The 17,648-nt window shown below is 50.5% G+C and overlaps 2 protein-coding genes and 1 pseudogene across 2 annotated transcripts in view; all 3 read right to left on the minus strand.

Annotated features, from left to right (window-relative positions):
* Nucleotides 1–17,648, minus strand: part of HINT2 (histidine triad nucleotide binding protein 2) — a 283,598-nt gene that overhangs the window by 116,365 nt on the left and 149,585 nt on the right. The gene's annotated exons all lie outside the window — the stretch shown is intronic.
* LOC129650242 (olfactory receptor 13J1-like) lies at nt 1,603–2,725 on the minus strand. The gene has a single exon (XM_055578516.1). It carries the CDS (start codon nt 2,539–2,541, stop codon nt 1,603–1,605), a length of 939 nt encoding a protein of 312 aa, XP_055434491.1. The 5' UTR covers nt 2,542–2,725.
* LOC129650235 (olfactory receptor 2S2-like) lies at nt 9,164–10,130 on the minus strand (annotated as a pseudogene).

Here is a 17,648-nt window from a genome sequence, read left to right on the forward strand (position 1 = left end):
AAACTCCCATCCCCACAGCATAAAGTCCAAACCCCTGTCACGGCATCAAAGGCCTAGCAGAACATCTCTGCAGAAGCTTCGCCCGGGCTTGGTCAGCTGTGGGCTGCGGGCTGCGCTGCTGTCCTCTGTGCCTCTGTTCTGACCAGCAGAGGAAGCAGGAAGACGGACTGGAGGGTACCTGAGGGCTCAGACAAGCACTGTGCTTACCTACAGGGCGCAGGAGAGCTGGCCTTGCTGCTCGGCGGCCGAGCTCTCCCATCACACAAGATGGTACCACTGAGGCCAGAGGGGGCAGGGAATGGAGATGCTCTCAAGCCTGAGTCTGTTTCCTCTGTGTGTTCAAACCTGGGAAGAGGCCGAGCTCCAGGAAGAGGTGGAAATGGCAGGGTCTTAGTAGGTGGGTTGAAGACGGGAGAAGCAGAGTCTGCCCAAGGCCACATGAAGCCTGGACGCTTGGCAGGGAGGCAGTGGAGCGGCTGCTGCTAAAGCGATAGAGGAAGCCAGACCCTCAGCTGCTCCGGTGACCAGCGTCCCAGGCCTGGGCTGGGCTGGAAATCTTGGAGGCTGGGCCTCGGCACTGCCTCTGCCGTCAGCTTCCTAGGCGCTACACTGTGCCTGTCATCTGCAAACTTCATCTCAGCTTTGCTCAGATTTGGGGAGGACCCCAGGCTCTGCTCTACATTGAAGTATTTTCTGTTTATTTTAGAAACTGGTGTGGGCTTGGGGTTGGGCAGGGCCAGACCTTGGGACAGAGTGAAATCCCGTATTACTGGCTCTTAGAGCAACACTGAAATAAAGCAGGAGGAGCACAGTGAGAGGTGCAGAGTAGGGAGGCTTCCTGGAGGAGGCGTCATTCAACATGGGCCTTGAGGTGGGGGAGGGGTAAATCAGGAGTTGGGGATTAACAGATTTACAGTACTCTATGTAAAATAGGAAAACAACAAGGACCTCATGTGTAGCATAGGGAATTACATTTAAAAAATAAAAAGAAGGGCCTCTAGGATCAGGCAGTCCTTTTATACATGGAGCTGTGTGCTGGGTGGGGGCTGCATTGTGGGAAGAACCAAGAAGGGCACAGAGTCAGGCATTGCTGGGCACACGAGGCTCCTGCCGGGTTGGTGTGTGCAGCTGACAGGAGGGAGTCTGTGGGGCACAGGACGGGGAAGGGGATTGGTCATGACCAGCAGGGCCAGGTTGCAGGGGTCTGGAATGCCCCCAGTGAAGCCCTTTCACTTCATCCTCAGAGCTCTGGGAGCTATTCAGAGATTTCATTCAAGAGAGAGACATGATCAAATAGACTTTTCTGAAATATCCCTCTGGATGACCCTTGGAGGATAGATTGGGAGGAACAAGACTGAAATCTTGAGGCCACCCGGGAGACTGGTGTGAAGATTCGGGGACTGATGCTGAGAGCTGGCCCAGGGCTCTGCCCGGGGAAGGAAAAAAGGTGGAATTGTGAGCTCGGATCTGTGGCAGGATCAGTGGGAGGTGGTGCTGCCTTTCTGGGTTGAAGATTCCAGAAACCCTACCCTGAGCCCTACCCATCCGCTCTGTAGGCGAAGGCAGACCTGAGCTGCTAACCTGCAGGAGCCCTGGCCTCCCTCACCTGGAGGTCTGTATCCTGCCCCACACCTTCCTGGCAGCCTCCTTCACCTCCTTGTTCCTCAGGCTGTAGATGATGGGGTTCAGCATGGGTGTGACCACAGCATAGAGGACCGTGAAGACCTCGTCAGAGATACGGGCCTCCTTGCTCTTGGGTTTCATGTACATGAAGATGACGGTGCCATAGAAAAGCATCACCACGGCCAGGTGTGCTGAGCAAGTAGAGAAGGCTTTGCGGCGCCCGGCGGCTGAGGGTACCCTCAGGGTGGTGGCCAGGATAAGCGTGTAGGACAGGCAGATGAAGGCCAGGGGCACGGGCAGCAGCAAGATGGCACCCACCAGCAGGAAGACCTCACTGATGGACGTGTCACCACAGGCCAGCTTCAGGACTGCCAGGATCTCGCAGGTGAAGTGACTGACCACACGGTGGCCGCAGAAGGGCAGCCTCATGGCGATGACTGTCTCAGTCACTGACTTGCAGAGACAGAGGACCCAGGCGGCTCCAGCCAGCAACCAGCAGAGCTGGTGGCTCATCAGCACGGGGTACCTAAGGGGCCGGCAGATGGCCAGGTAGCGATCATAGGCCATGATGGCGAGCAGCAGACACTCTGTGGAGCCTGTAGACAGACTCAGACACATCTGGAGTGCACAGCCAAGAAAGGAGATGGTCTTCTGGGCTGACACGAGGTGGACAAGCATCAGGGGCACAAAAGTGGACGTGTAGCAGATGTCCAGGATGGAGAGGTTGCCCAGGAAGAAGTACATGGGTGTGTGCAGGCGGGCATCCAGCACACTGACCGCCACGATGCCTGTGTTCCCCAGCAGGGTCACCAGGTACATGGCTGAGCACAGAGGGAAGAGCAGGTGCTCCAGGGCAGGGTAACCTGAAAATCCTTTCAGGAAGAACTCAGACACCTCTGTGCTGTTGACTGGCTCCATATTACAGAGCTCTGGAGGGATGCATGGCTGGGAGGCAGGGAAAGAGGGTGCAGGGTTTATGGGTGAAGCATATGACTAGGGCCTTTTTCAGCCCTGACACACTTTCTCTCTGAAACTCTGGGCAGTCCCCATACTTCTTCCAGTTTTCAATAGTTCCTTGTAAAATTGAGGAAAGAGATGGGTCAGAATTTCTCTAAGAGAGTGTTAATGGAAATGTGGGCAATCTGAAAAAGCAATTTGAAATAACATTGGATTAATCAAAAGCAAAGAATTGACTGCGGAACTTCTCAGAGTCATTAACACACCACTGTGATTTGTGACTTTCTGAAAGTGATGCAGAGAGTAGGTAGTTCCCAAACTTATTTGACCATAGATCCTCCTTTTACAGAGCACCCGTTAACCTTCTGCAAATAAATATTCTAGCAGCATAGTTTCGGGAACAATGGGCTGGATGGAAGGTCCTCAAATCTTAGATGCACCTGTAAAGATCACATGAGAATCACCTGGAAAGTTTTTGAAAACAGTTTCTATCTTATTCAGTCTGAGTGATGCTGTTCTGTTGGTCAGGGGACCACACTTTGAGAATCACTGGGCTAGATGGTCTCTGAGGGTCCTCCTGGCTTTCAGGAAGCCTTGAGTTGTATCACACTGTTCCCACGGATGAAGATGCCTGTCTCATTTATCTTCCAGCCTGCAAAACTCTGACTTGCCTCTGCACTCAGCTCTGGTCTCCATGCATGAAGCACATGTGCTTTGTATTGGAGGGGCTCCTGGCATCTGAGCCTATTAGGGGCTCGTCCACCTGTGAGCCCATAGGTCCTGCTTCATCAGCTACTGCGGATTGACCATCAGAATTGATCTTCACCATATTCATTGGAAGGACTGATGCTGAAACTGAAGCTCCAATACTTTGACCACCTGATGCAAAGAGCTGACTCATTAGCAAAGATTCTGATTCTGGGAAGGATTGAAGGCGGGATGAGAAGGGGAAGACAGAGGATGAGATGGTTGGATGGCACCACTGACTCAAGAGACATGAGTTTGAGCAAGCTCTGGGAGTTGATGATGGACAGAGAAGCCTGGCATGCTGCAGTTCATGGGGTCGCAAAGAGTTGGACACGACTGAGCAACTGAACTGACTACTGATGTGTTTTTGAGTGAAAGTTTGATGGACCTTTCAGCCTGCCTCCTATTTTCTCTTAACCTTTGCCAGGGCTGCTTGGACTTCATGAACTCCTAGGCGTCAAATTGCAATAACCTCTGAGAGATTAATCCATTGGAGCTCCCACTGTGCAGGTAGGGCAACCGAGGCTGCACAGTGGGTTCCTGGCAAGATGAGTCTAGAATCCTGTTCTCCTAACAGCATGACAGCTGCACTGAGCTCACAGCAGGTGTTTGCTTGTTAAACCCCAAATATTGGTTGTTCTTTCATCACCCTAGATGGACATCTTTCTCCTAAGTGTCTCCCCCTACTCCCAATCTTCTCACCAGCTAAGGAGCAGGACTTAAACTTTCCCTAGTGTTTCAGGCTCTTGGAATCCGTGGGACACTCTGTACAAGCCTGGTCTGGGCTCGGCACCAACCTCTCAATGCCACCCTTGAGGGAGACAATTTCCTTCTGTTAGTCCTACCATGTTTATTCCTTTCAGAATCGAGAAGAGATTGAGTTCCTATCACACCCCAGACAGGGTACTAGGCATTACGGGAAGGAATGAGAACACATGTGCCCCCAGGCCAGGAAGCCTCAACCATTCCCTGATAAAAAGTCTCTCCAGTTCCTAGCTGAGCCTCATCCTGCTTCTGTTGGCATGCCTCTAATGATGGGAGGGCTACTCCCTTGGACACACTTTTCTTTTTGCTGTCAGGCCACTCGGCATGTCACGAAATCCTTCCTGATGTGGACTCTCTCTGGGTCTCCCTGGGCCTCCAGCACCCAGTCAGGCCCAGGCTGGGGCCCCTGTGGACTATGCCCTCACATGCACAGATGCAGGGTCCCGAAGTTTGCGTGCTGCCTCAGAGGTGGAGGGGCATTTCTGCAGCAAAGAGAGCACTGGCCTTGCCCTGGGATCTCAGATAGAAGGTCTTCCCTCGCTTTGACTGTGTCTCTGTACATTGCTGGGTCAGCAGAGCGTGAGCTGGGAGCTCCCTTCAAGTCTCAGCAGGGAAACTCCAGGCTGGCTTCCTGGAGAGGCACCCTGGACGGGGCAGCAGTGGCAGCAGGAGCCATACCAGGGTTGGGGAGGCACAGAGGTGGTGGGCACTGTGCTGCAACCCCAGTGGCTGGGTCAGGCCATAGCCTCCTCCTTTGCGTAATTCAACAGACCACAGAATTTATCCCCTAAAGTCATTGGCAACTGTCTGCAGTCAATGGCTGCAGACACGCCTGTCAGAAGATACATACACTCACACAGGCCACCACACAGGCACCTGCCTGCCTGTGTGCACAAACACTTGACTGGCAGCCAGGTGCACATGTTCACCTGTGAGTATACACACCACATCAGGCTCATGTGTGTGCATGTACAGTCCTTTGCTTGAGTGTATGTGCGGCCGGCACTCTTGTTCTCTTTCACACACATACATGCACACACATACACACACACACACAACCAGTAGAGCAGGCCCTTGGACCTGTGGCCAGAGCTTCAGAGGACCAGGCAGGACAGAGGATGTGCCTGGAGACAAGGCAGGGGCCCTGGACGTATCACGGGAGAAGCAGCAGCCCTGTAGTTGGGGAGCAGTCTCTGCCTGGGATGAACCATGAGCACAAAGAAAGCTCAGACCCGGGACATGGTGAGCAGACCTGCTCAGTGCTTCATCTGCCTTCCGGCCTGAGTGCTGAGAACCGGAGAATCTGAGCCGCTCAGCCTTCTCTCCTGGACTGGGTGCCAAGAAGAGCCAGGAGGAGGGATGTGGCTGCAGGCTGTGGGACTCTGCTTCCCAGAGCTGGGCCAGGGAGCTTCGTTTGCAGAGCCCACAGTGTCTTTCAGCGTATCTTCTGGCCAAATGCTATCTGAAAACCAGTTCAAATGCCACTTCCCCTGGGGAGCCTCCTTTTATCCTCTCCCAGCCTACCTGATTCCTCTGTTCTGTATGCATCACGGCCGAGTGTGTGCACCTGGAGGATGGTGCTCACCTTTCTCATTGGCTTCCAGCCTGTTGCTTAGCCCCACCAGCATGCAGGGAGGTCTCCCTCTTCCCTCTTCACCCAGATTCTGAAGGCCAAGCTGAAGCCCCCAGCCTGGCCACAGACAACTTCTTCCTGTCCCATTGCCACTTCCTGAGGCTAAGACACATTGGGACTGAACAGCTGGCTGCTCAATCCGAGCGGTTCCTAGCCTGGATGACACCTGTCTGAACTGGGAGGGGGCTTGCAGATCAGCAAGACCACCCCTTGTTATGTATGGGAGAAATGAAACTCAAAGAAGGAAGGGGCTTGCCCAGTGCTGCACAGTGAGTTAGAGGGGAAACCAAGGCTGCAGGAGTTCCCTGGGGCTCCTGATCCCAGCCCTTTCCTCTGCCCCATGTCACCATTTTTTTACTTACCTTCAGCCTCTTCCAGATCCATGTGCCTTGTTTCCTGGAAGATGTTTTTGAGACCAGGAATCTTCACTGGCTGTAATCAGGAGAAAACAGGTCCAAGAAGCAGGTCTGAGCCTCCTCTATCCAGGGAACCTAGTGGACAGGACCCGGAGTTTCACATTAGTGGAGCTTTCCAAACTAAGAAGACACACCTAGGCTGTCGTAGAGTTTAGTGAAGTGTTTGCAATGTGATACAGTTAAGTGGAGCTCTTAGAATTTGGGAGAAGTAGACCAAGCACTTAGAATTCAGCACATTCTCTGCAGTGTGTCAGGCTTTGTAGAACTAGGAAATTCTGGTGGGCTCAAGGCTGAGCAGGGTGCCCGGTGGTTCACTGTCAGCAGTCAGGGACTGCCCACCCGAGCAGCTCCCAGCCCCATGCTGGCTGACAACCTCCTGGGGAGCAGGGACCTTTCAAAGCTCCCTGTACCAGGGGACTGCACCATCCCCAAGGCAATTTAGAGGCAGAAGGGGAAATTCACCCAGCTTAGAAACGTTGGGGTACTTCAGGGATGATGTCCCAAAGACCCAATTACACAGAGTCTACTTAGAGATCTTAATGGGTGTAGAAAAGTTGGAGGAGGTGGCTCAGGGCCAGGAATCCACCCTCACAGGTCAGTCCTCAGTGTGGGCCATGAACGTTTACAGAATCAATAAATGAATGGATGGATGGATGCACAATTAAGTCAATGTATAGGCCACTCTTGGTGAATATATTTAAAGACATTGGGGTGACTGAATGAACAATTGATAGGCAGTTTCACCTTTAAGGGAAACTCTGTCCCCATTAACAGTCTAGGTTTGTCATAGTTTTTCTTCCAAGTAGCCAAGTGTCTTTTAATTTCATGGCTGTGGTCACCATATACAGTGATTTTTGGAGCCCAAGAAAATAGTCTGTCACTGCTTCCATTGTTTCCTCATCTGTTTGCCATGAAGTGATTGGACTGGATGCCATGATCTTTGTTTTTTGAATGTTGAGTTTTAAACCAGCTCTTTCACTTTTCTCTTTCACCTTCATCAAGAGGCTCTTTAGTTCCTCTTCAATTTCTGCCAATAGGGTGGTGTCATCTGCGTATTTGAGTGACAGTTCAATAACCTTCTGTTGGGAAAGCTCTGTGGAGCTGCAGAGACAAGCCCCTAAAGAGTCCTGCCCTCGAGGCACCCGCATTGTTATGAAACATTGTGGACACAAAGCAGAAGGGCTTCAGTTCAGTTCAGTCGTTCAGTTGTGACTGACTCTTTGTGACCCCATGGACTGCAGCATGCCAGGCCTCCCTGTCCATCACCACTCCCGGAGTTTACTCAATCTCATGCCCATTGAGTTGGTGATGCCATCCAGCCATCTCATCCTCTGTTGTCCCCTTCTCCTCCCGCCTTCAATTTTCCCAGAATCAGGGTCTTTTCAAATGTCAGTTCTTTGCATCAGGTGTCCAAAGTATTGGAGTTTCAGCCTCAACATCAGTCAGAAGGGTTTAGATACCAAACAAAATGTGCCAACAATGTGTGGTGGGACACAAAGGAGAGAGCCCCTTTAAAAAGCTGGGAAAGGCTGTGTTCAAGTGATGGTGGCTTTTTCAAGGTGGCTTGAAAAAAAGCCCCAGATCTCCCGAGAGAACAGCATGAACAACATACAGAGATGTGGGCAGTACAGACAGTGTGGAGAGGGGTTGGTGGTGTGCAGGGGTGAGTAGAACATCGGGCTCACAAAGTGGGGGCTGATTTATGGAGGCCCAAGGACTCAGCTGAAGAATGTGGTCTTCCTTCTGTGGTAAGGGGGAGGCATCGTAGGTTCTTGGGTGGTGAATCAGCCAGGATCTGGCCAAAGTAGCAGGACCAGTGTGTGATGTAAGGCTTTGTTGTGGAGAACAGAGCTGTCATTGGTGGGAGCTGTAGGAGAAGCCTCTGCCGCGCTCAGCCTCTGCGCTTGGTGTCCCATCTGAAGTTGCTCTCGGGTGGCATGAAGGGGCAGGTGAGGACAGACCAGCGCTGAAGAGGACACGGTGGAACTCATGTCTGGCCCTCACTGCCTTCGACTCAGTCACACTGGTGACCTGCAGGAGGAGCTGGCACTCTCTGATTGGAGCTCCCTTCGCTCGGGCCTCAGAGCGGGTGCAGGTGGCCTGGCAGGAGCCCGAGGGGCTGCACTGACAGCAAGTAGGGCTCCACCACCTCAGCGCGGCCTTGCCTCTTCTTTCCATCTCTTCCAGATTCTCTCATGCTCAACCTGAACCCAGAACCTGAGAGCAAAGGAAGCTCTTGGAGGGCAGGTGGAAAGCTAGCTGGATACTCCAATCCAGAGTCACACAAGCCAGCTAACCAGTGCTCCCTGGGGTGATTAACCTGGAAGCAGCCAGTGAGGCACAGCTGGCCAGAGAATGGAAGCTCTAGAAACCTCTAGTAGCTCCTGGGTTGACTGTAGGGTAGTGGCATTGTCACCAGGCTCTTCAGGAATTCCTCAGTCCTCCCCCTCCCTCCAGATGTGGGGTAGGTGGGCACCCCTAGGCCTTGGTGTCCGCTCTGGCCTGTGCCTTGAATGATTGGCCAAGGAGGTAGAAGTAGAAGTAACAGGTAAATACTGAGTGGAAGCTGAAACAATCCACACAGGCTTTGTCATCTTCTCTTCTTCTTTTGCCATTTGACCAGTAGTGTGCATAAGGCAGATGCTTTGTCATCTTGAGGCCCACAGGATGAAAAAGATGAAGTAGATCCCCCATCCAACCTCTGATGGACCTGGAGAGTGAGCAAGAAAAAGAACCTTTGTGTTTTTAAGCCTCTGCAATTTTGAAGTCACGCCACAGTATAACTAGTTCCCCAGGTGGCGCTAGTGGTAAAGAATCCCCCTGCCAATACAGGAGACATAAGAGACCTTGGTTAGATACCTGGGTCGGGAAGATCCCCTGGAAGAGGACATGGCAACCCACTTGAGTGTTCTTGCTTGAAGAATGCCATGGACAAATAAGCCTGGAAGGCTAGAGTCCATAGGTTCCCAAAGATGTGGACAGGACTAAAGTGACTGAGCACACACACACCTGCCTGATGGACTTAGAGAACAACAGGAAAGCGGGATATTTTCCTGGAGAGGAGATCTCCCCTCAGCAGAGCTATGGCAGCAGCTTTCACCTCCGAATTCCTTAGGCTGTAGATGATGGGGTTCAGCGACAGGGTCACGACCCCGTAGAACAATGCAGAAGCTTATCCAAGTAGAGGTCCTTGGCCTTGGGCTTGAAGTACATGAAGGAGATAGTCCCATAGAAAATCACCACCACTGTGAGGTGGGCAGAGCAGGTAGAGAAGGCTTTGTGCCGGCCGGCAGCAGAGGGCACCCTCAGGACGGCAGGGAGGATGAACACGTAGGACAGGAAGATGAGCAGCAGCGGGGCAGTGTCACAACAGCTGAAGCCACCGTTAATATCAGTGCATTGAGAGAGATGTCCCCACAGGCTAGTTTCAGCACCGCCAAGACCTCACAGAAGAAGTGGCCACAGAAGGGGAGGCTGCAGGTGAGATTGGAATGAAGAAGGGAGTTGGCAAAGCCTTCCCCCCAGCTCAGTGCCACCATCCACATGCTCATGTGCCGGTTCATGAGCTCTGAGTAGAGAAGCGGCTGGCAGATGGCCACGTACCAGTCACATGCCATCATGGCCAGGAGCACGCACTCCGTGGAGCCCAGCGCCAGGGTAGGGTACATCTGCAGGGCACAGCCAGGGAAGGAGATGGTGCTTTGGGTTTCCAGGAAGTTGACCAGCATGAGAGGCATGAAAGAGAATGTGCCACCGATGTCCATGAGGGCGAGGTTGCTGAGGAAGAAGTACATGGGGGTGTGCAGGCGGGGGTCCAGCACATTCAGCCCAATGAGGAGGGTGTTCCCCAGCACGTTCACAGAGTAGATGCCCAGGCAGAGCACAAACAGGACCATCTCTAGGTTGTGGTGGTCGTGTAGCCCCAGCAGGACAAACTCTGTCACGACCGTCTGGTTTGCCCCATTCGTCTCACTCTCCATCCATCTCATTCTCCCTCTTTTCCCATCTGCACCATGAAGGTGTTGGATTAAGCACCAGTGGGCCTGGGAGGCAAGCAACGTGGAAGTGTGATCTTGAGCAGGTCAGCCGTGCCTCTGGAACTCAGTTTCATCATCAGTATAATGAGAGAGTGGACGTCAGGTCTGCAAGCCAGCCCCCTCAGTTCTGTAGTTCTGGAGCAACTTATAGGAGATGGGGTCCATTCTAATCACCTAGGCTCTTCTCTCTTCTACCCAGGCTGACCTAGGGGAGACGAGAATAAATTCTTGTTTCTTGAGCTCCTTTTGAATCTGCAGTGTTCTTGGTTATTAAGAGGAAGCATGTTTTCTAGGTTATGATTTCATGTGGCTGAATGATGCCCATAGGATTTCAGATTCATTCAGTTACTGAGGATTTGTTGAGTGCCTACCCTGTGCAGGGTGTTTAGGTGCTGGGCTATATCAGTAAGAAAACTATGTGAACAAAAGATGCCTCATTTGTAATAAGTGCTGCTCCTCTTTCTCAAATTAAGTGGGATGAGCTTGGGAAGTCAGGTGGGTAATGAGTGATGGTCACCTCATTCCTTTGGGCATAAAGGTTGAACATTTCTACTGCATAGGGTGGCCAAGGGCTGTGGGAGGAAGAAGGGACCAGGAAACTGTGCAGGGGGCAGGTGGGGGAGGAGGAGAGAGGAGCTGGGCTCTGAAGAGGAGAAGAAGCATCCCCCTAGTGGGGAGGAGAGTGAGGACAAGCCTTCAAAAGGAAACTTCTTGGGCAAAGTTACAGCTCTGGGGACAGACATGGTTTATTTAGGAAGAGTAAGCTCACCGGCTGATATGAACGATAGATATAATTGTAGAGGAAGAATGAGAGGGAGGGAACCATTGCTGAAGGACAGAGAGGACGGTCAGATGTCTTTTCAGGACTTATTCAGGTGTCTCTCCTTAAGATCAGAGACTATGCATTGATTTTTAAAAGAATATACAGAACATACTTATCCCAATAGAGCCACTGGTCACAATATTTAACTCTGGACATAAAAGCCAATTGAGTCTCCTCTTGGCCTCCATATAGCTTTTTAGAATAAATTATATTGACAATAATATTACACAGGAGGGAAATGCAGGTTCTAATCTGGCAGAGGTGTCCTGGGTCACTGACCCGCTCTATAAAGGGAAGGTGGGAAGCGGCCACAGTGTTTGCCCAGGAGCCTTCATGTCTCTTCTGAGCTGGTCTCAGCCCCTTGGGAAATACCAATGTCTGGAGGGAGCCAAGTGTCAAGTGTTAGATGGAAAGCCGTCTTGTGGCCCAGGTGACCCCCTGCTCTTAGGGAGAAATAGGAGCTGATAGTGAACTTCCCTCCCCCCATCTCTTCACTCCTTGATGGATGTGAGGCCAATGTCCTATGACAACGTTAGAGTCCTCTCTGTCCTTCAGCAATGGTTCCCTGCCCCTCATTCTTCCTGTAGAATTGCATCTATCGTTCATTTCAGCCGGTGAGCTTACTCTTCCTAAATAAACCATGTCTGTCCCCAGAGCTATAACTTTGCCCAAGAAGTTCACTTTTGAAGGCTTGTCCTCCCTCTCCTCCCCACTAGGGGGATGCTTCTTCTCCTCTTCAGAGCCCAGCTCTCTCTCCTTCTCCCCCACCTGCCCCCTGCACAGTTTCCTGGTCCCTTCTTCCTCCCACAGCCCTTGGCCACCTTCCCTGTTCTTGTGTCACACACGTGTCTCCTCTGTCACACCTGAGAGCAGACAGTGTCTATTTCGTCCAGGCACCTCATACTGTGAATGCTTCCAAGGCCAGTCAGTCAACAGATAGTCAGTTCAAAAACCCAGCACTGCATGACAGCTTCATAAATAAGTATGCTGCTACTGCTGCTAAGTCGCTTCAGTTGTGTCCGATTCTGTGAGACCCCAAAGACGGCAGCCCACGAGGCTCCCCCGTCCTGGGATTTTCCAGGCAAGAACATTGGAGTGGGTTGCCATTGCCTTCTCCAATGCAGGAAAGTGAAAAGTGAAAGTGAAGTCGCTGAGTCTTGTCCAACTCTTAGTGACCCCATGGACTGTGGCCCACCAGGCTCCTCCGTCCATGGGATTTTCCAGGCAAGAGTAGTGGAGTGGGGTGCCATTGCCTTCTCTGATAACTAAGAATAGCTCTGCAATATTGACCAAGTTACTTGGCCTGTGAGACTCAATTTCCTTTCTAAAAGTGGGGATTCTGTGTAGTCCAGATGAGACTCACATTGAAAAGTACCAGTCAATCACCTACCGGCAAGGCTTCAGGTCAAAGTCTGCGCCTTCAACCATGGCACCTGCTGGATCTGTGCTCCCCTCCTCCCAGACAAGACCTCAGGCATCTGTCAGGACTCCCTCTCTCCCCAGAGATTGTGCTGGTTTTCCCTCCTCAAGCCTAAATCAGGGTGATATTGTTAAGGAAGTTTCTGGATCATATGGGGTAGGTGATTAATCTGGGTCAGTCATTGACCGTAAATCTTATCCATGCAAACACTTGAGGGTAGGGATTCTCTTGCTGAAGTTTGGCAAAGAGGTGAAAAACTGCCTGAGTGTGATGGCTTATTAACTCGCACATCCAGGATATTATTATGGAGCACCTACTATGCACTGAGTGCTGGCGACACAGCAGAGGCTCATGTGCCTTCTTCCCTCGCAGTGTTTGCAGGCATCCCCTCTCTCTTGGTGACCTTGATCCTATTTCCTCCTCTCACTTGGCTTTAGAAATATCTAGACTCTCTTTGAGTCTCGAATGTAAAGACAGAGTTAAACTTGATGTCTGGAAAGCAGAAGTTAAAAGGGCAGGTCTTTCCTAGGTTATGACTTCATGTGGCTGGATTAAGTCCACAGCTTCATTTCAGATTCAAGGATAAGGCCTTTGTCTTTGTCGAAGAGTCCTGATAACCTCCAATTCCGACACTGGACACAGGAGTGGGGGTGTTTTCAGGCAAGTAAAGGTAGGAAACCACCTAACTCTGCATTTCTCTCCCCAAACTTGTCTCCATCAGAGAGACCAAGTGGGAATGGCATGGACATCGGAGGGCTTTGTCATCAGGCTCTGGCCTCCCCTCAACCCCCCTCACTTCCTGCACCTTCGGCATGCCTCCCCACCTCAGCAGACCACACTCCCCATTGGTGACAAACCACAGAGGCTCCTGTCCCCTCCCTTTCCTCCTGCTTTCCTCAGGCTGGAGCACCTTTCTCTCTATACTCATCCTCCAAGGCTCAGCTCACACCCACCTCCTCCCTGGGGCTGCCTTCTCAGACGTCTCCACAGCACTGACCATCCTGACACCATGATGCTCACACAGTCGTTAGCACAGTTTGTTGTGCGTGTCATTCTCTCTTATATAATAGACTGTGAACCTTGGAAATCAAAGGACTGTGTCCAATTTACCCCCAACCTCTCCAGCGCCCCACACAGGAGCTGCTGTATAAGATCTAGTGCTTTCCTTCTGCTAAAATCCTGATCCCCGATTTCCTACCTTGAGATCACCCTCCTTCCCCTTTCCCCCATATGCACCCACAGGATGTGATCACAAGGATGAGAGCTTTGGGGTGCCATCTCCTCCATGCAAGAACAACTGCTCCCTCTCAAGAGCTAAATGAGGAGACAGGTGGGTTTTCCTTGCAATTTAAGTATCTGACCAGAACATTCATGGAAATCAGGAACAGTCCATGAAGCTGTAGGCTTGTGACCCCAAAGAAATAAGACTCTGTCTAGAAAACACCATGCTGCCAGGTTACTGACAGCTTGGACTGCAACATGGGCTCAGGCTGGCACCACAGACAGCAACTGTAGCTCTCTTGGTCCATCAAGATGAGCTAAGTTTTGGCTATTTTCAGAATGGATAACTAACAAGGATGTATTGCACAACACATGGAATCGTACCCAATGTTATGTGCCAGCCTTGATAGTGGGGAGGGGAGGGGAAGAATGGGTCCTTGTATCTGAATGACTGAGTCCCTCCCCTGTTCACCTGAAACTACCTCAATATTGTTCATCAGCTATACCCCCAATACAAAATAAAAAGCTTAAAGTTTAAAATCAAAAAGATCTTACAGTGGGAAAAAAAAGATGAGCAGAGTCTTGCTGCAGTAACACACAACCTCAGGATTTTAGTGACTTAGCAGGACAGAGGTTTAGTTTTCATCCTTCATCTCCATTGCAGGTTTTCAGGGGGCCCTGTTCCAGGTTGTCATCCTCGGAGACCCTGGCTCCACCCTCTGGGACGTCACCAGTTCTCACAGCTGGGAAAGAACACAGGAGAATCTCACACCAGCAGGTCACTGGTCCAAACCAGAAGCAACATGTGTCCCATCTGTCCACAGCCTGCTGCCCTGTGTAATCCTACAAATGCCCAGAGGAGGAGGACCAGACACGCTGCAGAGCATTTTGGTGCAATGGTGTTTTGCAGTAGACTCAGGAAACCACTCTAGCATCTGTCTGACAGGTCTCTCATTCCATCATGTCCTGGAAAGTCAGGTTCACGGACAATCACTGTCTAACTCTCTCCCCACTTTTAGCCCTTCTGAGAGGCAAGGTGATGCCCTGGAAGGAGCCCTAGACTGGGAGTGAGGGGTCCAGGTTTGATTCTTGCCCTTGTCCCATTCTGCTCTATGACGTTCGTTGAATTTCTCCTTGTGTGAAATGGAATTAATCAATGTGGTTTCTTAGACTCTGTACCATCCCTGAAATATTCCCTTATCTTTCTAGCAAGTTCCAACCCAGGTAAATATCATGTCAGTTTCATCAGCTGGTGAATCTAGTTTGAACCATTTCATTCTTATTTTAAGGTTCAGACATGATTTTATTTTTTTTTTTTTGTTATTTTTTTAAATTTTATTTTATTTAACTTTACAATATTGTATTGGTTTTACCATATATCAAAACGAATCCGCCACAGGTATACATACACTCCCCATCCTGAACCCTCCTCCCTCCTCCCTCCCCACACCATCCCTCTGGGTTGTCCCAGTGCACCAGCCCCAAGCATCCAGTATCGTGCATCGAACCTGGACTGGCAACTCGTTTCATACATGATATTACACATGTTTCAATGCCATTCTCCCAAATCTTCCCACCCTCTCCCTCTCCCACAGAGTCCATAAGACTGTTCTATACATCAGTGTCTCTTTTGCTGTCTCGTACACAGGGTTATTGTTACCATCTTTCTAAATTCCATATATATGTGTTAGTATACTGTATTGGTGTTTTTCTTTCTGGCTTACTTCAGTCTGTATAATAGGCTCCAGTTTCATCCACCTCATTAGAACTGACTCAAATGTGTTCTTTTTAATGGCTGAGTAGTACTCCATTGTGTATATGTACCAAAGCTTTCTTATCCATTCATCTGCTGATGGACATCTAGGTTGCTTCCATGTCCTGGCTATTATAAACAGTGCTGCGATGAACATTGGGGAACACGTGTCTCTTTCCCTTCTGGTTTCCTCAGTGTGTATGCCCAGCAGTGGGATTGCTGGATCATAAGGCAGTTCTATTTCCAGTTTTTTAAGGAATCTCCACACTGTTCTCCATAGTGGCTGTACTAGTTTGCATTCCCACCAACAGTGTAAGAGGGTTCCCTTTTCTCCACATCCTCTCCAGCATTTATTGCTTGTAGACTTTTGGTTCGCAGCCATTCTGACTGGCGTGAAATGGTACCTCATAGTGGTTTTGATTTGCATTTCTCTGATAATGAGTGATGTTGAGCATCTTTTCATGTGTTTGTTAGCCATCTGTATGTCTTCTTTGGAGAAATGTCTATTTAGTCCTTTGGCCCATTTTTTGATTGGGTCATTTATTTTCCTGGAATTGAGCTGTAGGAGTTGCTTGTATATTTTTGAGATTAGTTGTTTGTCTGTTGCTTCATTTGCTATTATTTTCTCCCATTCTGAACAGACATGATTTTAAAAGGAAGTTGAGGATCACAAGAAGAAGCTCCTGTTAGAATGACCCAGAAGTTCCCGCATCTGGATTCCCACATCACTCCACACTGTGATGGCAGAGCCGGTGAGTGTGGGCTTTGGAGTCAGACCGACAAGCCCAAGTCTGAGACCTGCCACTTACTAATGGCTTTCTCAGTCTTAGCCTCCTTACCTGTAGGGATAAGAATAGTATTTCCTTGTGGGGGGGATTTTGAAGATTCGGTGAAAGGCGTTAGCACAGACGTTTGCACAGGGTAAGTATTCAGCAAGTGGTAGTGGATATTGTAGTATCAATTTGTTCCCTTCTCCAAGCAGGTATTCTGGTTTCTGTATGATTAAAAAAGATTTCAGGAGAATAGTCAACATGCTAGATGGATTTTCCCTGCCTTCTACCTGTTGTCCAGTGACATTAGGGCACGCAGGTGGCTGGAGCAGCTGCCAGGTGAGGTGATCTGAGGCTTGGGAGAGCAGGGTGAGGGAGCGCTGAGTTCATTACCAGCAGACACACTGTGCTGGGGTGAACCAGGATCGAGGCCCCAAGCTCCGGAGGCCCAGCCTCCTGGTCCCCTGCCACGTAGCCATCTCTCCTGCTCCCTGCCATCCGGGACTCGCAGTCCCTGCTCAATTTAAAGTTCAGACTCTGCAATGACACAAGTTTGCAGACTTGGCACAATGTGGCTTCAGAGACTCCAGGTTCCCTATGCTGCCCCAGGAGTGCCTGGCTGGATGAGGTGGGCACAGGAGAGACACTGGACAGGAATCTGAAGACTGGGTTTCACTGCAGCCCTGCCCCTTGGACCTGAATCTTAGGGGCTATGAAGTGGGGTGTCCCCTGGCAGGAGTTTTGTGGGAACCTGTGCTCATGAAAGGTTGTTGTTATAGTTTAGTCGCTAAGTTGTGTCTGACTCTTTTTGTGAGTTTTGTTACCCTGTGGACTGTAGTGCACCAGGCTACTCTGTCCATGGGTTTTCCTACACAGAAATACTGGCGTTGCCATTCCCTTCTCCAGGGGTCTTCCCAACCCACTGATCGAAACTCTATCTCCTGCAATGGCAGGCGGGTTCTTTACCACTGAGCCAACAGGGAAGGTTAAGGAAAGGGAATTGCTGTATAGGGTGAGGCCCTGGGCCCCTGTGATGGATGTGAAGTCAGTGATTGCGCTGGGTGTGTGAGTTTCTGCAGGTCCCCTTGCATGTTTCCTTTTCGTGCCTTTCTCTTTCCTTCACAAGAAACGATGACAACTTGACAGAGCTTAGGACTAAAAACAGCCTTAAATAATGCGGCAGCAATTGCACATTTTCTGAATCAACTCTGATATGTCTCTGGGAATATCTTTTTGTCAAGAACACAGGTCGAAATAAAACATTGGAAGACTGTCACCGCTTGTTTTCTAACTGCTGAGGAACGGGACCATCTTGCCACCCGTGGATGCCCACAGACAAGCTCCCCCCAGCCCTCCCGCCACCTCCAGCCTACTCTTTTCTTCCTTATCTCTCAGGGCGTCTCTCAAGGTGATACGATATCCACCCAGAAAACCCAGAACTCAAGCATCAAACCATAGTCTCCTCCTTCCTCAGCCATCTCTG

Source organism: Bubalus kerabau, chromosome 4, assembly GCF_029407905.1.
Source record: "Bubalus kerabau isolate K-KA32 ecotype Philippines breed swamp buffalo chromosome 4, PCC_UOA_SB_1v2, whole genome shotgun sequence".
Taxonomy (NCBI): domain Eukaryota; kingdom Metazoa; phylum Chordata; class Mammalia; order Artiodactyla; family Bovidae; genus Bubalus; species Bubalus kerabau.

Excerpts from the sequence above, each read along its gene's own strand:
- LOC129650242 (XM_055578516.1), bottom strand. The coding sequence starts at position 2,541 with ATGGAGCCAGTCAACAGCACAGAGGTGTCTGAGTTCTTCCTGAAAGGA.